Source organism: Suricata suricatta, chromosome 7 (genome assembly GCF_006229205.1).
Source record: "Suricata suricatta isolate VVHF042 chromosome 7, meerkat_22Aug2017_6uvM2_HiC, whole genome shotgun sequence".
Lineage (NCBI taxonomy): Eukaryota > Metazoa > Chordata > Mammalia > Carnivora > Herpestidae > Suricata > Suricata suricatta.
Window position 1 is genome coordinate 40285131 of NC_043706.1, and position 23635 is coordinate 40308765.

At 46.3% G+C, this 23635-nt stretch overlaps 2 protein-coding genes across 8 annotated transcripts in view; one reads left to right on the forward strand and one right to left on the reverse strand.

Annotated features, from left to right (window-relative positions):
- POLH (DNA polymerase eta) overlaps positions 1–12492 on the forward strand; it is a 41152-nt gene extending 28660 nt beyond the window's left edge. For all 3 annotated transcript variants that reach the window (XM_029945553.1, XM_029945554.1, XM_029945555.1), the window contains 6 exons: positions 2077–2180; positions 3636–3755; positions 5226–5349; positions 5849–5914; positions 9505–9674; positions 11395–12492. In XM_029945553.1, the coding sequence (XP_029801413.1) occupies positions 2077–2180; positions 3636–3755; positions 5226–5349; positions 5849–5914; positions 9505–9674; positions 11395–12289 (1479 nt within the window). In that variant the 3' untranslated portion in view covers positions 12290–12492. The remainder of the gene's footprint in view (positions 1–2076; positions 2181–3635; positions 3756–5225; positions 5350–5848; positions 5915–9504; positions 9675–11394) is intronic.
- On the reverse strand, positions 8516–23534 carry GTPBP2 (GTP binding protein 2). Of its 5 annotated transcripts, XM_029945559.1 has the most exons (13): positions 23335–23534; positions 21548–21574; positions 21109–21293; positions 20647–20755; positions 20237–20434; positions 19764–19938; positions 19384–19603; positions 18835–18970; positions 18411–18469; positions 17668–17839; positions 17074–17238; positions 14353–14438; positions 13271–13345 (listed from the first exon to the last, which is right to left on the reverse strand). In XM_029945559.1, the coding sequence occupies exons 1-12, from the start codon at positions 23518–23520 to the stop codon at positions 14397–14399; spliced, it is 1674 nt and encodes a 557-aa protein (XP_029801419.1). In that variant the 5' UTR covers positions 23521–23534; the 3' UTR covers positions 13271–13345; positions 14353–14396. The 5 variants fall into 5 exon arrangements, with proteins under 5 accessions (XP_029801420.1, XP_029801416.1, XP_029801419.1 ...); XM_029945560.1 differs by lacking the exons at positions 13271–13345; positions 14353–14438 and adding an exon at positions 8516–10041; XM_029945556.1 differs by lacking the exon at positions 14353–14438 and having other exon boundaries at positions 13109–13345.
- Positions 23535–23635: the final 101 nt, after the last annotated feature.

Genomic DNA, 23635 nt, shown 5'->3' on the forward strand with positions numbered 1-23635 from the left:
GATATACGTAGATAATTATAGCAAGGATGGATGTGAGTGGGACATTTAAATCATTACACGTACATGTTGAAATGGGCTTCCAGTTAAAATTCATGTTGATGGGGTGCCTGGCAGCTCAGTCGGTTAAGCGTCTGACTTCAGCTCAGGTCATGATCTCACAGTTTGTGGGTTCGAGCCCTGCGTCGGGCTTCGTGCTGACAGCTCAGAGCTTGGAATCTGCTTCTGATTCTGTGTCTCCCTCTTTCTCTGTCCCTCCCCTGCTCACACTCTGTGTGTATCTCTCAAAAGTAAATAAATAAATAAAATGTTTAAAAATAAAATTCATGTTGAGGACCAAATAAATGCCTAAGTAATTCCTTACCAAGGGAAATATCATTAAACATCTGTTTTCCTAAGAAATAGGAGGAAAATTTGGCAGAAAATGCTTGTACAGTTGTATCCAAAAGATTTCCTTAATGACAAACTATCTATAGAAAGGAGGAGGTTAGTCTTTGAATTTTACATATGAACCTATTTCTTTTCACTTGATGACTATCCCTGTATTAGCTCATTTCTTTTTGTGGAATTGCCTGAGTATTTTCTGCTTTTGCCTATTCCCTCCTTCCTAATGGGAGCGATAAGAGAGGTAGAATAGTAAAATTTTATTAATTTGGACCACTATTTTGATTTAGAGAATAGACCATTGTCAATAAGCCAGGGACAGAATAACTGGTTTTCTGTGCTGTGAGGGTCTGGAATCTTCGTCTCCTTCTGACTGGGCTTAATAATTGGGCAGTGGCTGATTATCCCTGGTTACTGCCTTTTCCCCCTTCCTCCAAGAAGAGGAAAGTTGCCAAACTATCCCACAAGGTTTCAGAGGTTTTTTTAGGTAGGGTGAAGGCGGGGGAGGGAACGAAAGTCTCATTGTAGTAATTTAAACAAGACAAAATGTTGCCTAGTAGAAGTTCTAAAGAATCTCTCCGGGGCGCCTGGGTGGCTCAGTCGGTTAAGCCTCCGGCTTCGGCTCAGGTCAGATCTCACATTCGTGGGTTCAAGCCCCGCGTCGGGCTCTGTGCTGACAGCTAGCTCAGAGCCTGGAGCCTGCTTCCGGTTCTGTGTCTCCTTCTCTCTCTGCCCCTCCCCCTCTCATGCTCTGTCTCTCTCTGTATCAAAAATAAATAACAAAAAAAAATTAAAAAAAAAATCTCTCCAATGAATTTAAAGGATGAGTTTATACTTTTCCTACCAATTATAATTTGTGAACTGATACCACTGAAGAACCTTATTCTTTCAAAAGAGTTCGCAAGGATTTAAAGTTTGGTGTGTGTGTGTTTTTTTCATTTTGAAGTCTTGTTTCTAGTAGAAGATGTTTGCCATTGGAGGATGATTTTGAGGCCAATCTCTATCACAGATACTTAAATCATGGTAATCTGTGTTAAATCTAGGACTCAAAATGGACTAACTATCCAGAAATTTAAATCAGGGCCATCTGGGTGGCTTAGTCAGTTAAGTGTCTGACTTCGGCTCAGGTCAGAATCTCATGGTTCATGGGTTCAAGCCCTGCACCCAGCTCTGTGCTGCAGCTTGGATCCTGGAGCCTGTTTCAGATTCTCTGTCTCTCTCTCTGCTCCTCACCCTCTTGTGCGTGCTCTCTTTCTCTCAAAAATAAACATAAAAAAAAAAAGAAACGTAAATCAATGTGGTAAGGTAAAACAGGCTTGTTTCCGCATTTTCATATGGGCATGCCAAAAAATGCACCTTATGTAAGTTTCTTCTGCGGCTTCTCTGGGCTTTTTCCCTCTCGAAGTGGGAGAACCTTAGATGGGAACGGAAAAAAACGACCAAAGGGAAACCGAGAAGAGAAGATGTGGAAAGGACAATGAGGATGGTAGTGGGTCATAGTTTCCACTGAGGACGTTGTGGGACACCACGCTTTAGAGATGTCTCAAGTTTCTGGTTTTGTTTTTGTTTTTAATGTGGAAACCATTAGTAACAGCCCTTAAGCTGTGTCTGTGCTTGTGGGTGTGTTAATATTCACCAGCTCTCTGTGTGGGTGAGGTTGACAGTCATGAAGCTTTTCTGCTGTCCCTGCCCCAGGTCCTGGCGAAGCTGGCCTGCGGACTAAACAAGCCAAATCGCCAGACCCTGGTCTCCCATGGCTCGGTCCCTGAGCTCTTCAGTCAGACGCCTATCTGCAAAATGTAAGTATTCAGGCAGTACCTTCAGTGTCACTCACATACTTGTGAAAGCACTCTGGTCTCTTCTGTCCCTTACGAAAGACTGAAGCCAGGCAATATAGGTAACCAGGAAGGTAGAAGAGAGCCAACCCAGGACATTTGGAAAAACACAGAGACTTTTTTCCCCAATGAGCCTTCAATTCTGGATCATCTGTGGGAGTTACTTAATCATGAATTTTAAAAATGAACTGAAACCACCTTTCCAATTTTTTTTCCTGCTATAACATAGGGTGCCACCTGCCCTACTCTGGAACTTTATATTGAACTATAAGGTATATACTCCTGCAATGCTTTCATTTGGCATAAATTTTTTGATAGGTTGAACCATGTATTTTTGCCAAGAAGTACCCATTGTATGAATGTACTATGATTTTTTATCCATTCTGTTAACACATTGGTTTCCAGTTTTTGGAAAACAAATAAAGCTGCTATGAACATTTGCAAAAAAAAAAAAAAAAAAAAAAGAACTGAGTTTTAGCTGTGTCTTTAATTTCCTTCTAGCATTTTTATTCAAATCTGTTACTAAATAACAAAACCAATACTTCTTTATTTTCTTCTAATATCATCCCGAAGTGTTCGGGGCTACTGAACTACTCCCAAAGTAGGTATGAGAGAAAAAGCCACGTAAAATGAATAACTAGGCTGTGCATACCAATTGTGTGTCTTTGATAAGGGCTTATAATATTGTTGAAGGGACAAGATGTCACAGTTCAAAGGAACAGTGAAAAGTGCTATCAAGACTGTACATGAGTATTTGCTAAATGAGTTGAACAGGTTAGTTACCAGAGTTCAGAGAAGAGAAATCTGAGAAGCATTTATGAAAACTGCATGAGATTTTGTTTTGGCAGATGATACTTGAGGAGCAATTCTGATTTTGATAATGTTTTGAATAGAAAGAGGGGAAAGTATAAGGTATTTTCAGTGAGCTGGGACATAAACCAGTTTACATGGACCATACTGAAGAAGATAAGTGATAGAAATAGACCCAAAAAGGTAGGTTGAGGACAGATTTATAGGAAGCCTTAGAGGCAACGCTTAAGAATTTTTATTATATTCTTAAATATAAAAGGTTTTAGCCGTGAAAGAGATTTGTTTGGGGGGTAGGCATTTTAATCCCAAAATGGGACAGTAGATCCTGTACAATTGAAAGTTTTTTATACAGTTGACTTTGATAACTAATCCATGACTTTGAACCTTTTGTTTATGCTATTGTTAATCTTCCCAGGTGCTAACTCCCAGAGTATTTGAATTTCTGGAATCATCTAGTCTTATAGTAGGAAATTAATAGTTTACAGGAGCAATACCTGCTCTCATTGTCCCTGAACCCTGTGGAGAGCTACGTAAGCAAGCAGAATTTCTTATGTTTGCTGATAACCAGATATTTATGATGACCTAAAAAGTCTCTGTCTTTTTTGTTAGCCGTAATCTTGGAGGAAAGCTAGGGGCCTCTGTCATTGAAATCCTGGGGGTGGAGTACATGGGTGAACTGATCCAGTTCACTGAATCCCAGCTCCAGACTCATTTTGGGAAGAAGAATGGGTAAGTGATACCTAATGCTTTTCAATCATAACCTTTATGGAGATGCCAAAGTCAAATATGACAAAAGCATTCAGTAAAATTAGACCTATCTTTAACCTTTGTTCCTTGAGGTAATTTCTTTGGCCATTTTGCTTTGTTTTTTTGTTTTTGTTTTTTTTTATGTTTTATTTATTTTTGATAGAGAGACAGAGCATGAGAGGGGGAGGGGCAGAGAGAGAAGGAGACTCAGAACCAGAAGCAGGCTCCAGGCTCTGAGCTAGCTGTCAGCACAGAGCCTGACGCGGGGCTCGAACCCACAAATGTGAGATCTGACCTGAGCCGAAGTCGGGGGCTTAACCGACTGAGCCACCCAGGCGCCCCTGGCCATTTTGCTTTGAAATATTAGGTCACTGTGGCCTGCCAGTCGAGAGTAGTTTTTTATTTACCTAAGTAGGTTGATAGGCTTGGATATTTAGAGCATTTCTGTGTGCTGAAATGCTGATAATTCCTTTAAAATCTTTTTTTTTTTAAATGTTTACTTATTTTGAAGTAGGAGAGGAGGGGCAGAGAGGGAGGGAGACAGAGCATCCAAAGCAGCTCTGTGCTGACAGCAGCAAGCCCAATGTGGGGCTCAAACCCACGAATCGGGAGATCACGGCCTAAGCTGAAGTCAGATGCTTAACCACCTGAGCCACCCAGGTGCCCCTCCCTTAAAATCTTTGTATTTAGAGTTACACTAAAAAACCTGGGGATATGAATGAGTGGTTTGTCAGCACTTTTCCAAAAATACAAATGATGAGTTGGCTTTAAAAAGCACAACCGGGGCGCCTGGGTGGCTCAGTCGGTTGAGCCTCCGGCTTCGGCTCAAGTCAGATCTCACGTTTGTGGGTTCGAGCCCCGCATCAGGCTCTGTGCTGTCAGCTAGCTCAGAGCCTGGAGCCTGCTTCCGGTTCTGTGTCTCCTTCTCTCTCTCTGCCCCTCCCCCTCTCATGCTCTGTCTCTCTTTGTATCAAAATAAGTAAAACATTAAAAAAAAAAAGTTAAAAAAAAAAAAAAGCACAACCAAGGGCCACCTGAGTGGCTCAGTCACCTAAGTGTCTGACTTCGGCTCAGGTCATGATCTCGTGCTTCATGAGTTTGAGCCCTACATTGAGCTGTGTGCTGACAGCTCAGAGCCTGGAGCCTGCTTCAGATTCTGTATGTCCCCCTCTGCTCCTCCCCTGTTCGCGCTCTGTGTCTCTCAAAAAATGAATAAACATTAAAAAAATTTAAAAAATAAAAAGCACAACCAGTATCCCTCTTCTTGGCAATATATTCCACTAGCATTCACTGGGAAGGGGAGGAATTCTGTCCAAGGTGAGATATACTTAATTTTGGACAAATGTTTCCATTTCCATGAAGGGGACAACAAGGTAGTGCAATGCAGGTATTTTATTTTAACAAGAATAAGCATTTGCTTTCACCTTAAACTTTTTTTGCTGCTTTTATTAGATCTTGGCTATATGCCGTGTGTCGTGGGATTGAACACGATCCAGTTAAACCCAGGAAAATACCTAAATCTGTTGGCTGCGGCAAGAACTTCCCAGGAAATACAGCTCTGGCTACTCAGGAACAGGTTAGTGGGTAGGTTTTGGTAACTGCAGAAAGTTTAGTAAATTAGATGGGGCTATTCTGTGGTTAAGTATGAAGTTCTTTTTTTGAGTTGAAAATGGACTGAACTTGATTTATTATTTTTTCCATGATTTATTTTTTCTAACCAAAAAGAAATAAAATGGAACTGACTGAAGTTTGAAATGGAATCACTCCTTTTTTTGGTAGGTGACAACTTGGAAGGCCTGGGATTTTATGCCTCAAGCTTGTGTGTTTTCTTTGTTCTCAGAGCTGGAACATGCCTGAAGTTCACCTGACGGCATTCCAGCAAGGAAAGAAAATGAAAATCTTGAGCCAGGGCAGGTCGGAGTACTGAAGATTTCTATGATCTGGTGATCCCTTGGTTACAGGGGAGACTTTCTTGCACACTTACGTTTGTGGGAGAACGGAACAAGTCCTCCATTTAGTACTATAATAAACCTAGAATTTTTAAATGAAAGATTAAAGTCTCAACACTTTTTTAGGTACAGTGGTGGCTTTTGCAGTTAGCCCAAGAACTGGAGGAGAGACTAACCAAGGACCGAAATGATGTAAGATTTTCTTTTTTTGTTCTTGGGGTGAGCTTTGGGATTTAAATACCAGTTGTTGCTTTTATCTTAAGGACTAGAAACAAAGATATAAAAAGATACCAGACTAGGAAATTTTAAGAAATCTTTTGGGGCGTCTGGGTGGCTCAGTTGGTTAAGCGTCTGACTTTGGCTCAGGTCATAATCTCTCTGTGGGTTCGAGCCCCACATTGGGCTCTGTGCTGATGGCTCAGGGCCTGGAGCCTGCTTCGGATTCTGTGTCTCCTCTCTCTGACCCTGCCCTGCTCTCTCAAGAAAGAAAGGAAGGAAGGAAGGAAGGAAGGAAGGAAGGAAGGAAGGAAGGAAGGAAGGAAGGAAAGAGAGAGAGAAAAGAAGGCAGGAAGGAAGGAACTTTTTATCTTCTTTCATAAAACTCTGTAATACCTGACTACCCCATCTCCCTCATTACTATTTGCCTCTACTCTTTTGTATATTCTTTATTTAACCCCTCCTACAGTCCTGAACATACAGTGGATCTTCATCAGAGTACAGGGCCATTAAATAGGACATTCAGAGATTAGACTGTCAATTTTGGAATTTAAATACAGTCTGTGTGACAGAGAAGTACTGGCAGTTTTAGAGACAGTATGAAGTCAAAGATTTGACATCTGATGGTTAGTTTATCTTCTCCTTTAAATATTTTTATCATTTACAGCAAACAGCTCAGTAGTTTTGGTATATTCCAGAGTTGTCCAGCTATTCCACAGTCAATTTGAGAGCATTTCATCACCCAGAAACGAAATCTATCCCCGTTAGCAGTTACTCAGCCCTAGGAAACTGCTATTGTGCTTTGTCTTCATAGGCTTTCATGTAAGTGGAATAATGTAATACGTGGCCTTTTGATTGACTTGAAATCTTTTGGTTAACATTTCAACGTTCACTCATACTGTAACATGTATCAGTACCTTTTTCCCTTTTATGAATGAATAATATTCTATTAATGGATATATTTTGTTTATCCATTCATCAGTGAGTGAATATTTGGGTTGTTGCTACTTTTTGGCTATTATGAACTGGGTTGCTATGGACATGCATGTATAGATTTTTGTGGAGACCAGTGTTTCATTTCTCTTGGGTATATGCCTAGGCTTAGAATTGCTGGTTCACATGGTAACTATGTTTAGCATTTTGAGGAACAACCAGACTGTTGCTGCACTACCTTACACTCCTAGCAGTGTGAAAAGGTTTTCACTGTATCTTTGTTACTGTTCTTTTTCTTATTTTAGCCATACTAGTGGGTGTGAAGTAGTATCTCACTGTGGTTTTCAGGTGCTTATTGGCCATTTTATTACCTTCTTTGGAGAAATCTGTGGAGATCCTTTGCCCATTTTTGAAGTGGCTTATTTGTTTCTTCATTACTGAATTTTAAAAATTCTCTATATTCTGGGTAGAAGTCCTTTGTCAGGTATTAATTTGCAAAAGTACTTTCTCCCATTTGGTGGGTATTTTCACTTTCCTGATGGTATCGTTCGATGTGTTCTCCCGTGTTTCAGCATCTAGGAGTCCTTCAGGTGAACTGTATACTCTCAGAAATCATCCGAAACTACCCGTTTGCCCCTTGTGGTAGTGAATGTTTCTTTGGTGGGCAATCCCAGTTGTGTTATGGGCCTATTTGCCTTTGCCCACTAGGTGTCGCTCCGTTCTCATCTCTCTTTACAAGGCATCTTTAGGCTTCAAAAGCCTTCATGCAACACAGTAGGGATCCCTGAAAATCTCTAAGCTTAAAAGGCTTTTATGCCCAGAGTAATTCTGGACACAGAAGATCCCTGTCACTTCACTGTTAAGAGTATTCTAGTTGCTTCCCTTCACACGTAAGTCATGTGTAGATTTCTTTTATTCTGTCATGACCAAAATGATTTGGTCCCTGGCCATTTTTCTGGCCGTATCTGCTGTCCTCTCCCCTTTCCTTCTCTGCTGTAGCCTCCACCCCATTGGCAGCCTTCCCTTTTATTTAACGCACCAAGCTCCCACCTTGGCAGTTTTGTACTTGCCATTCCTTCAGCCTAGAGAATCTTTCTTCATATATTCTTAAAGTTTCCTCCTTTGCTTTATTCAAGTCCCAAAGGCCACCTTCTTCATGAGGCCTTTCTTACTACCCCATCACTTCAGCAGCCTTCATCACTCTCTTCCTTACTCTGCTTTCCCCCATAGAAATAGAGGGGCACTTGGGTGGCTCAGTCGGTTAAGCATCCAACTCTTGGTTTCGGCTCAGGTCATGATCTCAGTTTGTGAAGCTGAGCCCCATGTCGGGCTCCACACTGATGGTGCAGTCTGCTTGGGATTCTCGCTCTCTCCTTCTCTCTCTACACCTCTCCTGCTTGTGCTTGATCTGTCTCTCTCAAAATAAATGAACTTTAAAAAAAATAGAAAATTCTTTTTTTTTTAATGTTTTATTTATTTTTGATACAGAGAGAGACAGAGCATGAGAGGGGGAGGGGCAGAGAGAGAAGGAGACACAGAACCGGAAGCAGGCTCCAGGCTCTGAGCTAGCTGTCAGCACAGAGCCTGACGCGGGGCTCGAACCCACGAACGTGACATCTGACCTGAGCCGAAGCCGGAGTCTTAACCGACTGAGCCACCCAGGCGCCCCAGAAATTTCTTATTTCTATTACATGCCTACTTGTTTATTTTCTGTAGCTCCTACTATAAGATAAGACCCATGAGGGCCTGGACTTCATTTTGTTCTCTCCTATGTCTCTATACAGTAGCTTGATCCATAGCAGGTATTTAGTTCATATTTGTATGGTTTTAGTCAATTGCCTATTTCTATTCTCTGAAGATAAATTCTTATGACCTGTATTTACAAGATGTACAAAAATACAAAATACATTTTTACCTAATAAAATAGCTGCTGCTGTTGGCTTGTTTGCCTGAGGGCTATCTCTTCTTACCACCATCTCCTAATTCTGAGGGGATCCCTGTGTAGACTTTTCACCTTCTTTTATTTCTGCCTCTTGATCTTTATTTTTTAGTTTGCTTTGCATCAGTAGTGTTCATTTGGATGCTTAGACTACACTGAAAATTGGATCAACGATCTTGCTTTCTAGAGGCAAGCTCACTGCACTGTATCTTCTATAGATAGGGTATAAGGAGGAGGTGCTAGTAGAAACTTCTGTGCTTCTTAAGTACATGAGCATCACCAGCAGATTAAATAATAGACCTACTACTCAATCTTGACATTCTAGCTTAGATCCTTCTCTCAGACAATTACTTAAATGAACCCTTCCCTCAGTCACAAAACAGAATACGTATTTTTTATAATCTTCCTGCATAGCACAAAAAAACATTCAGGAAAAGAGTCCCCATTTTCATGTATTCTGTCCTGTTCCTATCACCTGTCAAAATATCCTAGATATTCTAACATTTCATCATTCAATTCTGTCTGCTCCAATTACTTCTTACACTAAGAAACAGCATAAAACATTTTTAAAAGTTAAACATGACTATTTCCAAACCATATTGTCACCCTGGTTCTTTTAATTCTCTCTCGATTCAATATATAGAACCCAGATGCTCACAGTAATTTTCTGGTCTCAATCCTTTTATACCCACAGAACGACAGGGTGGCCACGCAGTTGGCTGTGAGCATTCGTGTACAAGGAGACACACGGCTCAGCAGCCTACGCCGCTGCTGTGCCCTTACGCACTATGATGCTCACAAGATGAGCCGTGACGCATTTGCTGTCATTAGGCACTGTAACACTTCAGGAATCCAAACTGGCTGGTGAGTTTAATTGCAGCTTGTCTTCTCAGAAGACACTTGTAGCCCGTCTTGCTCTAAAATTAGTGGGCGTATAGCTTTCCAGCTGGGGTAGGGTCTTGGTGACGCTGGCTAGTGGGACCTATCACAGAGAGGAATGGCAGAACACAGCACACCAGGAAAAAAGGCAGCTCGGCTGCAGCCGCTTTGCCTGCCTCTGGTGCATTTCAGCTCCCACGGGTGGGCTCCAGAGGCAGAGTAAACCAGTCCTATCGCCGCCTTTGCCGCATTCGGGCGGAACAACCGATGGCATGTGGGAGTATAGAAACTCAAATTTCAAGGACCTTGAACTTGGGAATTTCCACACTTGATGGTTCTAAAAGGCTTCTTCCTGGATGATGCAAATGATGCAATGATAATCATTGATAATCTCAATCTAACATCCCAACTCAGTACAGGCTCCACTGGTATAAAACCAAATGTCATATTAAATTTCACTTCATCTGGCCATGAAAAATAACCAAGTATATGATTGGAATGTACTCATTTTATTGTTCAGATATTAATGATTTTCAGTATTGGGATCCTCTAGTTATTTAATGTGGGCTGTTCCACTGAAAAAAGTATTCCTAATTTGCAATGGAAATAGAATTCTGTAAGAAACATAAATTGGTTGTTTACTTATAGATGTATGCTAGAGATTATACAAAATAATAGGAAGGAAAAGAAAGAAAAGTTCCATTGAACATTCACGTGATTGCTTATCTAACCATGTGGGCACTACTGTTGTATGTGCAGACCTACGATACGATGGCGTCTCCAAAGCTGGAATCTCTGTTCTCTATTTGGAATAATTTAACTTTTACTTTCTGGTATAAATATTTATTATCAAACATTGAACAGTTTCACTGAACCAAATGCTAAATTATGATACTATGTTCATATGAAACTTTATAAGTTAATAGACTCTGATCAATACCAGGAATGTGAAACCTATGGACAGAGAAGCATCAAAATGATTGAGTTATTAGACCATCCAAAGCATGGAACCAGAGGATAGTGATATACTGTCATAATAATTTTAAAACAGCATTTACTCTTTACGTCATCGAGGGACTGATCTGTATATGAAAGCATGTTTTATCTTCTGAAATTCAACTGACGTGAAAATGTATTTGAGTACTTGGACAAAATGAGCAGTGTTCTGACAGGAATTTCTTGAAATGTATTTGAGAGTAAGATAGGTAATTCTACTTGTGGGATTTCATGCTCTAGAAATTAGAGTTGAAAGCGTGTCAGAATTAGGGTTAGATGGTGTCCTCTCTAAAAACGGAATGGGTAGAATGGCTAAGAGTAATTTTTCAAGAGACTTCCTAGTCTAAATATTCTAAAGCTTTTTTGTTGCCCTGAATAAAATTTCTCGCCTCAACCCTGAATTTACAGCTGTTCTTATATATGTTACGATGTACCTTATGAATATCTAGCAGTCAGGGGACCCAGTTTCTATGTCTGACATAGTTAGGTGTTCACCAAGTCAGCAGTTCTCAAGATGGGGTCCTAGGCCAGCAATATCCACGTCACCTAGGAACTTTGTTAAGTTCTCTGCCTATCCCAGGTCTACTAAATCAGTAGTAATTGGATACCCTAAAATTTAAGAACCATAAATCCTAGAACCATAATTCCAGTCATTTACAAACTGAATCCGTGACCTGGCGCTAATCTTGTTCCTTTACTTTCTGTACAGGTCCCCTCCCCTCACAATGCTTTACCTCTGTGCTACCAAATTCTCTGCCTCTGCCCCTTCTTCATCTTGCACAGACATCACCACCTTCTTGAGCAGCGACCCAAGTGGTCTGCCAAAGGTGCCGGCTACCAGTTCAGAAGCTCAGACCCAGGGATGTGGCCCGGCAGTGACAGCCGCTAAGAAAGCAACCACTTCTCTGGAATCCTTCTTCCAAAAAGCTGCAGAAAAGCAGAAAGTCAAAGAAGCTTCAGTGTCATCTCTTAGTGCCACTACCCAGGCCGCCACGAGCAATTCACCATCCAAGCCCTTGTTACCTTTCCAAACCAATCAGACTACAGGAACTGAGTCCTTCTTTAAGCAGAAGAGTGTGCTTCTAAAGCAGAAAGAGATTAATAATCCTTCAGATCTCTTCCCTCCACAAAATCCACAGTCCAGCCCTAAAAAGTTAACAAACTCTTTTCCAGCAGAGTATCCAGAAGGCACCCCCAGCTGTCAGGCAGTACTGAAGGTAGGAGCCTCTGAAATAACTCCTGCAGGGATGGATTCGGCCCAGAACGGCCCAAGCAGCCTTGCTTTAACCTCTAAGTCTGTTCCGGAGCTGGCTCTGAAGCCAAGTACTACCCTAAGTCCTGTGGCAGCTGAGGACCAGGTGCCCTGTGAGAAGTGTGGCTCTCTGGTGCCTGTATGGGACATGCCGGAACACGCAGACTATCATTTCGCATTGGAGTTACAGAAATCCTTTATGCAGCCCCACTCCTCCAACTCACGGGTCCTTCCTGCCAGTTCTCCTCAAAGCAAAAGAAATCCCAAGAGCCCATCAGCCTCCAGTAGTAAACGCCCTAGGCTTGAGGGAATGCAGACCTTGGAATCATTTTTCAAGCCTTTAGCACACTAGTGCTGCCCTCAGGTTTGCTGCGGGGTTTTAATATTTTACCTGGAAACTAGGAGGTAGAAATGTGTTTACTTCTCAAGGAAACCGATAACTTTGATGTCAGACAAATAATCGTTAGATGCTGAGTTAAGACTCCCATCTCTTCAGGGGCGTGGATTCTAATTCCGTTGCTGACAGAGTAAAAACTGACTTATCTTGCAGAGAAACAACTGCTTGGAGTTTTTAATCATTAAGGTTTAGGGACACAGTGTCGGAGTAAAAATGTGTGGGCCCTGAAGCCCACGAGAGGCACTTTCCTCACTTTTCCTCATCTATAAAACTGACATAGCTTACTGATTATTGGGGATCAAGGACAATATATTTAAAATCTATAGCTTAAAGATGGCACAGAAAAGGAACTGAGAAAAAATGTTTTAGAAAGATTTTTCCTCAAACTCTGTGACAGGGGCAGTTCAGATTAACGCTTTGACCAAGATGTGAGGTTTGAGAACATGAGGTGAAGACCTGAAGCCCCAAGGTGAGAACTAGTTTAGGGCAGGGCCCTGTACACAGAAGCTGCTCAATAAAAACTGAATCTCATACAAGTAAATTCCATCATGGCCACAATTTTAGCCAATGGCCCTTCTACCTCTTATGTTTGGTCTAATGTAGAATGAGATTGTTCATAGACTAGTTCAGGAACTCTCTTTAGATTGATTAAGTCATGATCAGAACTAGATCCTCTTCAGAATCTTGCTAGTTAGGGCGCCTGGCTGGCTCAGTAGGTAGAGCATGCAGCTCTTGATCTCAGGGTTGTGAGTTTGAGTCCCATGTTGGGTGTAGAGATTACTTAAAACTAAAATCTTTAAAAACAAACATAATCTTCCCGGTCTCAGTGTGATTTTGAGGAGGAGCAGCAGCATCTGATGGGAACTTCTCAGGAATTGTCCCAGCCTCCCTCTCACCAGTACTGACCCAGATTCTGTATATCAAGATTCTCCAGGGTGTTTGAGGAATACTGATCCAGAAGATTCCAATGGCAAGCCAGGTTTGTAAACGGCAATGACGTTTCCTTAAACCCTAAAGTACAAATGTAAGAGGTAGTACTTGGCTTTCAGGTCACTGGCATGTTCATCTCTTTCCTTCTGATGTTTGAATATTTAGCTTAGGGTTTATTATAGCTTTTTGCACTTGTCTATGTTAATAGTTCTATCTATCTATTTTTTTTAATGTTTTATTTATTTTTGATACAGAGAGACAGAGCATGAGAGGGGGAAGGGCAGAGAGAGAGAAGGAGACACAGAACAGGAAGCAGGCTCCAGGCTCTGAGCTAGCTGTCACCACAGAGCCTGATGCGGGGCTTGAACCCACGAACGTGAGATCTGACCTGAGCGGAAGCCGGAGGCTTAACCAACTGAGCCACCCAGGCGCCCCTCTATCTATCTATTTTTAAGAGAGAGCGCAAGCGGGGTTGGTGGTGGACAGAGGGAGGGAGAGAGAATCTTAAGCAGGCTCCATGCTGAGCACAGAGCCTGACTCAGGACTCAATCCCAAGACCCTGGTATCATGACCTGAGCTGAAATCAAGAATCAGATGCTGAGCTGACTGAGCCACCCAGGTGCCCTTATCATACTGTACTCGTAATCTCTGTTCTTATATGTGGGAAGTCAGCTTTTTCAATATGGGAAACCTTGAGTTACACAGAGAGCCCAACCGAAGATGAACTGAACTAGGCAGGGTTGGGAAGTGAGTAGGAAGGATGGTGTGCACATTCCACCTCTCATACTTACAAACCAACTGCTTCTAAAGCTTATTTATAAATTAGGGGTCTGTATTTGGTGTGAAGAAAGGGGGGAGCATTTGAAAACCACGGAGTCTAGCAGGAAACTATTTCTTCAAAACTATTTTCCTCTACGGAGGTAGTTGAATGCTGTATATCATGGCCCTTTCCCTACTCTACTAGATTTATAGTTTCCTGAAGGCAAGAGCTCTTGCACATAATAGGTGCTTGACATTCACTGGATGAAACATCCATAGTAAACAATTTTAGATGATTACCAGAACTGGACCAGTAAAGATGTACGTACTGCTGATGGGGGTGACAGGCTGCCTTTTACATCCATGTATCCTCCTAAACATTCCATTCGTGCAGCAAGGTAGAGCTCAGTGGTTCCTGAAAATGTTCCATTAAGTACTGAGGTCATTTTCTAAAATTTCCTTTCTTAATCCGGTGAAAAAGACTTTTTTTTAAAGCCTACAATGAAACAATAGTCTCCTTTGTACTACTGTACACAAGTGGAACACATTTTTAATGCTTTGCTTGATTGGAAAGGAATTGTGAGTAGAAACTTTAGTTTCACTGGACTTATGAGAGGCCAAGACATAGTGAGTAGCCAGTAACAATACCAGCAGCACACTTTGTTTTCTTGGAAACGCCACCTCTGCCCCAGGTGGCAATAGGCCTGTGGAGGTGCCAGCAGATGGACAAGCCAAGGTCAGTGTTGGGTGAAAGCTTTAGTACCTTTTTGCTGAAGACACCTCTTCTCAGAGCTGTAAAGAGGGAAATGAACCGCTCTTTGTGCCCAACACAGGAGGAAGTTCTACAACCACAGGCTTCTTATAGTAGCCAGTGACACCAGTGGTATTTTTAAAAGCAGCAGAGCTTGAATAGTTAGGGAAGCTATTACTTTAATACCCTGGAAACAGAATGCCTCACTGGACATTGGGCCACATTTACCATTAAATTCCTTTTGGAAGGATCACTGCTCAAAATGCAGTCCCATAAAACATGACTGTCAGGTACTCTGAACACAGAAACAGGAAGAAAGGACTGAGGCGTGGACAGGTGGGTCCAAGAAGCCAGTTTAGGCTACATAAACCTCACTTTGAGCTCTTCTGCACTGCTAGGGAAACAGGGCCACATGACCATGACTTGTAAGTTCCATGCTTCACTAAGTAGCTCAAGCTAATCTCCAAATCTCTGACCTGGCACAGAAGCGGGCTCACCATCACTGTGACCACAGCAAGTGGCCAACTCCTCAAGTGCGGGCTGGTTACCTGTCTCCGCAGAAAAGGCGGTGGTTTCGCTTTCTAGTCTGCTTGCTCAAGAGCTATGCAAATAAGCCAGCACGCCCGGGTCCCAATACTGGAACGCAGATCACATGGGGGCCAGGAAGGGGAGGATGGTGAAGGATCCCAGATGGGCTCTCTTCTCCATCCAGGGCTCAGTGGTGCTAGGGTTTCACTTGTCTCTAGTCCTGAAGAGGAATCTAGCTCTGTAGGCTGAGTCCATATCTTAAGCATAAGCACAGTGTGTTCAATAAAACATTTTTATTCTGTACAATATATGTGTATTTAAATATATATATGTATATATTTATATTTATATTTATATATATGCAGAGAAACCTGAACCAACAAATCCCTGAGTCCGGGGAACCCAGGACATTAACAAAGGGAAAGGAGGGAGTCCATGCCCTAAAGTGTAGGAAATATGGCAACATCTTTCCCTTTCCTCCAGGTTCCCTGCAACAGAGGGAGGACTTAATGAGGGAGCAGGAAGGGTGGAGGGAATAAAGGATGGCAGGACGGGGAGCTGTGGGTCAGGTCCCCAGTCACTAGTCTGGGAAAGTAAAACACTGTTTGATCCAGCATCAAAACCAACAAATCACTGCAGAGGAGGGGACAAGACTGATTGACATGCAGCTGACCTTCGGTATGCCAAGCCTTAGCTCGGCAGCCCCACGCCTGGGCCAGCACAACAAATAGCACCTGTGGGGCCTATGAGCAGAAAAATGGAGAATGGCCCTTGAGTGAAGGGAAGGGAGACAAAGCTGAGGAACAGACCTCAGTCTCAGCACAAGGTGGGAGCACTGTCCCTGTGCCATTTCTTCAGACCCTGGGCCACCACCAGACGGCTGGGGGCAGCTGTCTTTTGTCCACAGTCAAGTAGAGATGGGCAACTTACATGGCCTTGAGAAGAGGTATAGAAAAAGGAGCGCTTTCGAGGGCCACTCCCAGTTGTTGTGACAATTCCTGAAGTGCAGGGACCACACTGGTGAAATCATGCCCAGTCCAGACAGTGGGGTCAAGGTGGTGGCGGTCAGCTCCCTCCAGTAGACAGGACATGGAGTGGCCAGGGTTGACGAGCCAACCAGGTGGACACAAAGCTGCTGAGCACCGCCCTGAATTCTCGTCTTCTCGAGAACCTCAGAACTGCCCCTCCCTGGCCACAAGCTTGGCACCTCTCCAAAAAGGTGGCAGGGAGCAAGGGGCAGAAAGCACTGGTCTCTCCCTAGCCTAGTAACATACAGAGCCGCCAACAGGGGGCAGCATGGCCAGAAGTCACCTTATATATTGTAGGGACAGCAATAGAGCTGTGCCTGCCTGGAGGAGTTCAGAAGCCCATGTTGGCCTGGGCCTCTCCTGCTGCAATGGCTTGCACATCAGTGACATGGCCGATGCCCTTGGTGACACCCTCCCGGAACAGCAGCTTCGCGCCCACCTTCAGGTACTCTGGGTGTTTCAGGAAGCGGAAACGTACCACTGCCTTCTCCCCTGTGCGCAGCTTGTCCTGCAGCAGATATGCCGACACTGGTCCTGGACAGTACCGCCCATCCCATTCTCTACCAGCCTTGGTGCTCCACCCTCAGGGGCCTATCAGGCTTCTACCCACCCAGAGTGGGGCTTGGGCCCCTTGACGGGATCAGGGGGTTCTCTACGAGTCTGGGGCCAGGCCTCCTTCTTTTCTGGATGCCGAAGAATAATGACTTTTCCCTGGAAAAACAGCGTGGCTGGGTCCCTCTCACCTTGGCATGGATCTTTTCCACCACTGCTGTCTGCCGTACGTTGCCTACGTGTACAGTCACCTGGAAACCTCGCCGGAACGTGGTGGCATGGAACAGTAGGACTATCTCCGCCTCGAACACTGAGCAGATGGTGGGATTCATCTCGGGGCTCACCATCACCATGCCCTGGGGAGGCACAGCCCCCACACCAAGGGCAGACCTTGCATTAGTCTCTCCCTCCCTCCCCCACCACCCTCACACCCTTTCCAGCTCCTGAATTTCCTCTTCCTCTAGGACATCGAACACAAAGACCTTGGCAGACAATATTCAGAATTTGCCACTTAAAACCCTTCCTTATCCCTCCCACATCCTCTAATCCTTCTTCTAATGTGTAGTATTTAAGGTCCTGGCTATTCAGGTTGCATGACAACGATCCATACTGATGTATTCTGAGTATTCTAAGCCTTTTCCACGCAGTCTGTGTAACCAGCTTCTGGGGTTAGAGACTGCGTTTCCTTTGAGTTCCTCTGAAGCGTCTTAGGTGCTTCTCATTCAAGCAGCCAGTGTCCCAGGCGCTTCTTGGTGTTCCCTCTCCAACCCATCCGCCCACCTCACCTTGCGAAGAAGGGCTCGGTCAAAGTCCCCGAGGGCCAACGTAGCAGCCTGGCCAGCTCGCAGCACACGACAGGCAGAGCGGTTGCGCTGGATGCTGCATACTCTCAGTTCCAGGAAGCAGCCATCGTCCGTGGGGCCTACCACCAGCTGGTCCCCCTCACGGCAAATTCCGCTGTAGCCCAGAGGGCAGGTGGCACAGTATCAGCTGACACCCCCCTAACCTGCTTCTCTGGGAGGGCCACCCGGAACATGCTTTCCCTTCTAAGGCTGACTCCCTCCAGTGGAGGGAAAAGACCCTAAACTCTGGCATGGAGGCAGGGGAAAGGCCCCAGTTCAAGGTTCAGACTCCGAAGGCTAATACCTGGAAAGGCCAGTAGTGATGGCTAGAGAGGTACCTGCTGCTTGGAGCAAGCTATCCCCTTGGGTTTCACGCTCTGCTCTGAAAAGAGCCATAAAGGATCTTTTATTTCCCTACATGAAAATGAAGTCAGCTGAATACATCTGGGGCTCAAGACCCACATTTCTCCCTCAGGGGCCGGGAGATGCCCAGTTAGCAGTAACATTGCTTCTTGGCTCAACAGACTAGCTTTCTCCAGCTCTTCTCATTGTGACAGCCTAATCCAGAAACGAGCACATCGTTTAGATGGGCTCTGTTCAACTCCAGGGTCCTTAAGACCATGATTGAGTATATGGGTATGTGAGGGCTGAATGGGGTAGGCAGCAAGCAAAGCAAAGACATTCACCTGGAAAGTGTCCCTCCAACAACGGTCCCCACCTCTGGTACTGTGTAGATTTCATCCACCTGAAACCAAAGAAAATGCTATCAATAGCCAGCCAAATCCAAAAATCTCAAAACAGGCTCAGGGCTCAGTCAGAAATAGTCCCTCCCAGGGGCCTCTGGGTGGCTCAGTCAGTTGGGCGTCCGACTTGACTTCTAACTTGGGCTTGGGTCATGATTTCACTGTTCATGAGTTCAAGCCCCACATCCCGGTCTCTGCTGTCAGCATAGAGGCTGCTTCAGATCCTCTGTCCTCCCCCTCTCCTTGGCCCCTCCCCCATTCACATGCATGCTCTTTCAAAAATAAAAAAATAAACATTAAAAAAAAAAAAGAAATGGTCCCTTCCAGTTCCCCAGCTCAATGCCGGGGCAACTCAGATGGCCATTACCTGAAACTCCGTCAGCTGCTGCATGAGCTCCTCCTGCTCCTTGCTGTTGGTAAGTGGTGGCAAGATATTCAGAAAGACTTTGAGCAAGTCCAGACTCTCTCCAGACACGCTGGACAGTGTGAAGATAGGAGTGACACTGTGGAGGAAGGCACCGAATGGACAGATAAGGAACCTTGTAACAGGAAGCATGGCTAGAGCTCCACATATGCACAGGTGAGCTTCTGGGGCAGGAAGTGGGGGGAAGGGCACCTTTCTCTTATCTGCTATCCTTCTCAGGAGCTGAGTCCTCTCTCTGTGAGCCAGCCAAGGAGTGTGGCTCATGAGCCTTATCCCAGGGACCAAGGGAGACAGCAAATGCCTGGCGCTTTGTCTCGTGGGTCCCAGGTACTAGCAAGGCTCCAGGCTGGCTACCACACACTCCCACAATCCCAACCAGAAAAACCACAGAACTGAGACAGAACTGGTCTGGACCTGGCGTGGGACACCACACTCTGGGGCCCCATGGCAGCCTTCCCTGTGGATCAGGGCTCTGGGGTGAGAAAGGCTTACTTGGGTGACTGCGCAAACTGCTGGGCAGCTGTGACAGCATCATCCTCGGAGGTGACCAGCATAGGGACCTTGTGGCAGCCAGGCTGCTTGAGGACCCGCTCTAGCTGTCGTACTGTCCTCTCCACTGTGGTCTTGGCACACAGGTCCACTTTGCTGACCACGATGAAGAAGGGCACCTTCAGGGCCAGGGCCAGCCCCAGATGTTCCCTTGTGGTGCCGGCTGCCTCAGAGAAGGCAGGCAGGCAGTGGGAGAGAAGGGTCAGAACGCGGGAGGGAGCAGGGCGAACAGGAGAGTCTGTCCGGCTCCCAGATTTGAGGAGGTCCGGGGTAGGAGAGTCAGCACCCCCCTCCAGCCCCGTCCCTGCCCCAATGCCTCGTACCAATCCCAGTGTTAGCGCTGACGAGGAGCAGGGCACAGTCGGGGCAGTATGAGGTGAGGCCAAAGATGGTGGTGTGCAGGTACTTGTGGTGGCCTGCCAGGTCGATGAAGGTGATCATCTTGGAGCTGCTTTCACAGATCTCTTCTGCCGTCCGTGAGTCACTGTAATTCACCACCTGGCCCAGAGCCCAGGGCTCTCAGTGCCCCCTGCCAGCCTCCCCAACCCTTTAAGAGTCGCCAGGACCTAAACCAGTCGCTGGGTGACCCTGCCTCTTAACCCTGAGCCCCATATCTGACTTAATTCAGCAGATTCCCCATTTGTTTCCTAAGGAAACAGAGCTTGCTCAGTGCCCTCAGGGTCATCTTCTACACTACTCCAAAAGGTCTCTACACTCTGCCCTCGGACTCTGTCCTTCACCACTACCATCCCATCCTCAGAGTCTGGCCCCACTGGGTCCCGCTGATTTCATGCACCTCTCCCTTGCTGTTAAAGCCCAGGATCTCGAAGCTGATGCTGGAGGTTCGGCCAGACTGAATCTCATGCAGGTGGCGGAAAAGGTTGAGTCGAGCCCGGCCCCGCCCATTGTCCAGCTCTCCCTGGGTCAGGACTCCAAGCAGAGTCGACTTCCCCGAGTCCACATTGCCCAGGACGGCCACACGGAGGTCTAGGAACTGTGGATGAATTGCCAGAGGTAAGGGCTCCAATCCCTTCCATCTCTCCACAGACGGTTGAGTTAAGGGCAGAGACACTCCCTCCCTGGGGACCAAATAGTGACCTGGACAACCCCCCTCCCCCACCCCAGTTTCCGGGCCAGTGAACAACCTGCCACCACAGGGCCCCCTGGGAAGCATGGGCGTGAGAGACAGGGAGGGTGTGTGCTCACCTGTTGGTTGTCAGGGACCTTTCGTACCAGCACCTCAGTAATCTTCCGGGGCATGTCACTATCATAATCCACTTCTCGCTCCCGAAGAACAGTGATGTCTGCTCCGACCCTGTCACAGCAAGGCCACACTGCCACACCTCACCTTTACTCTCCTGCCCCCCTTCTTCCACCCTCTGGACCAAATGGCCTTTCCACACCTCCCAAACACCCTGCTTCACTTCCTATCACCCTCCAATCTATCCCACATCCTTTCAAACAAACAAATCTTAAATCAAGAACCAAAAAAGCCTAGGACCAACGTGGAGGAGCCCAAAACACTAGCCTTCCTTACTTCAGCCTTTTGTCAAAAGAAGGCGGCAGAAGGAAAGGCTCTCCTTGGCCCCTCGGGCCCAAGGTGACTGGGTATTCACGTGTCTCCTCCAGAGCTAGGTGAGGAGAACCGAGGGGGAATGGGAAGCATACTTCTCTGCCATCCGGTGCAGGGTCTTGAGGGATGCCCGCATCTCCTCCTCGGCCAGCCCCACCAGCAGCCCATTGTCCTCTACCCCAATCTGGTAGACAGCCTCACCGCGGCCCTCCTGGAGCCGCCACTTCATCTGTGTCACCAGGTGCTCAAAGCGGTACTGGGATGGATTCACCAGCTTCAGCTTAGGACAGGTGAGGTATCATAAGAAAATGAGATCAGAGACACTCCTAAATAAACCCACATGCTTCCCACCTGTCCCATGCCAAGGACTAAGACCCTCCCTTCCTCCTTCAACCCCCTCATCCCTGGCCTCCTCTAACAGAGAGTCCCCCTCTAGCAGATACCCTGAATCATATCCCTAAACTGCTATAGATCCCGAAATTGGAAAGATCTCAGAAAAATCACCCCCCCACACACACCCAGCCTGAGACTCACTTTATATTCGATGTTTCCATCTTCAGCCTGAAAAGAAACAGAAAGCAGTTATGACACACTGCCCTGACCCCACTTCCACTTCCCTCTGATTTCTGCTGGGGCCCAGGCAGCTAACTTGAGAGAGCAGGAAGCTCAGTGGCACCTGCTTAGACAGGTGCCTGCCAAAGGTCATCGGCAGACAAATGCTCTACTCTGCCCGCAGTGGACCTCTCTGAAGGAAAAGCCTCTAGGAATATAGTGAGTCACCCATCCAAGCCAGAAACCGAACCCTCAGCCCCTCCTTTCTTTGAGCACTGGTGGTACATTCTTCCTACATACAAGATCACCCCTCCTTTCTGCTGGGGCCTCAAACTGTTGTCCCCAGAAGTCTAGATCTCCTCTGTGTTCAAACTGCTTAGGTCTTCCTTTGCTACTGGTCTGGGAGACAGCAGTTCCTTCCTGCTCACCCCTCTCAGCTGATGTCATCGAAAGTAAGAGGCGGCAAGAGGTTCTGGACCAGGACCAAGGGTGAGCTCAGTACTGGTCACTATACACCTGATAAGAGAGGAGCCCTGATAAAATGAGGGGCAGGGCTCCAAAGTTGGGGCTGAGATGAAGAGAAGAAACTCAGGAAATGCAATAAACCAGACTCACAGACCTCGGCTGAGGTGAAATCCTGAATACACCCACACAATTTCCTCTACATCTTCCCTCTATCAAGTGACCCACCACAGGAGCAACCTGTCGTCTGAGCCTTCCCCTCGAGGGTGCAACGGGATGAGAGAGTTGCTTGCTCTGCCTGTCCTGCATTTTGGCACGGCTCCTCCCTGGCCATTTCTTTTTCTTTTTTCTCTTCCTGTCGTCATTCCATCTCTCCAAGGCCCTCTGACTCCCAGGCTCTCACAGGTCTTCACCCATAATCTCTACTTTGTGGAGTATAAGGGAGATCATTTCCCATTAGCAAAGGCCTTCCTTTTTTATCATTTTGCTAAAAATGAAAAATTAGGATGGGTGGCTGCAGGAAAGAGGTTACAAGGATGCTGGTCTAGGCCAATGGTTCTTAAAGTGTGGTCCTAGGACCAGGTTGCATTAGCACCGCCTGGGAACTTGTAAGAAATAGAGAGTATCAGGCCCTCCTCTGACCTACTGAATCAGAAACTCCAGGGATGAGGAAGCAATCCAGGGGATCCTGATACATGCTAAAGCTCGATAACCACTGGCTTAGGCTCTTCCCCTCGATCCTCCTTTCCTAAGAGGGACGAAGTAGCAGTTACTCTCGGCCTGAGGGACAGATGGAGCAGGAATGTGGAAGTTGTCCCTGTTTCCTCATAGGACAAAGGGCGGGAAGACCTAAGCCTGACTGTTGTCTGTTTTTATCTTGTGTACTCAGGGATACAGACGGAACATTTTGCTCTTTCCCCCAGTACTCCCCTGTGGAACAAGTTTAGAAAACTCTGCCTCCTCTTCCCAGGATGAAGTCTTCCTCCCATCACAAGGATAAAGCGCGGATATTCTACTCTGCTCTTCCCAAGGGGATGGAAGTGGGATCTCCTTTCCCCACTTCTCTAACTGGGGTTACTGGATCAGAACAGAAGGGATCCTCCTTCCCCACTCTTCCTTCCTGGGGTCTGTCAGACACCAGAGGGAAGGTCCTCCTTGGGGTCTTGGGACCGGAAGGAAGGGTTCTCCTCTCCCCACCGTGTTCTGATACCGGAAGGGGGGTATCTATTCCCTCCGTACCGCCTCCCTGGAGTACCGGGAGCGGAAAGAGTGGTTTCCGCTCACCCGCCACTTCTCTTGGAACTCACCTCGGGGGGCAGGTACGGAGGGTTGTTGGCTTTGCCCCCTCTATTCCTTCCGTTCTTCTTCTTCCCCTTCGGGCCCCCGCAGCCGCTGCTGCCGCCGGCCCCCCTCGCCTTAAGGGTTCCGCCCACGGCCGGGCCTCCACCGGGCCGGCAGCAGCCGCCGAACAGCTCCGATACCCGCGAGTCCATCCGATGCTGCCGCCAGCCCCCCGCCCGGCCCCTCCCCCCCGCCGCCACCACCACCACCACCACCGCTGCCGCCGCCGCCGCCGCCCCTACTGCCACCACCACGTCCGGCCACCCA

Coding starts and splice junctions, on each gene's coding strand:
- GTPBP2 (XM_029945556.1), bottom strand. CDS start 23,520: ATGGACTCGCGGGTATCGGAGCTGTTCGGCGGCTGCTGCCGGCCCGGT. Junction 17,840..18,410: donor GTTGGAGGGACACTTTCCAG/GTGAATGTCTTT, acceptor TCTGGGCTACAG/CGGAATTTGCCGTGAGGGGG. Junction 17,239..17,667: donor ACCGAGCCCTTCTTCGCAAG/GTGAGGTGGGCG, acceptor GTGCCTCCCCAG/GGCATGGTGATGGTGAGCCC.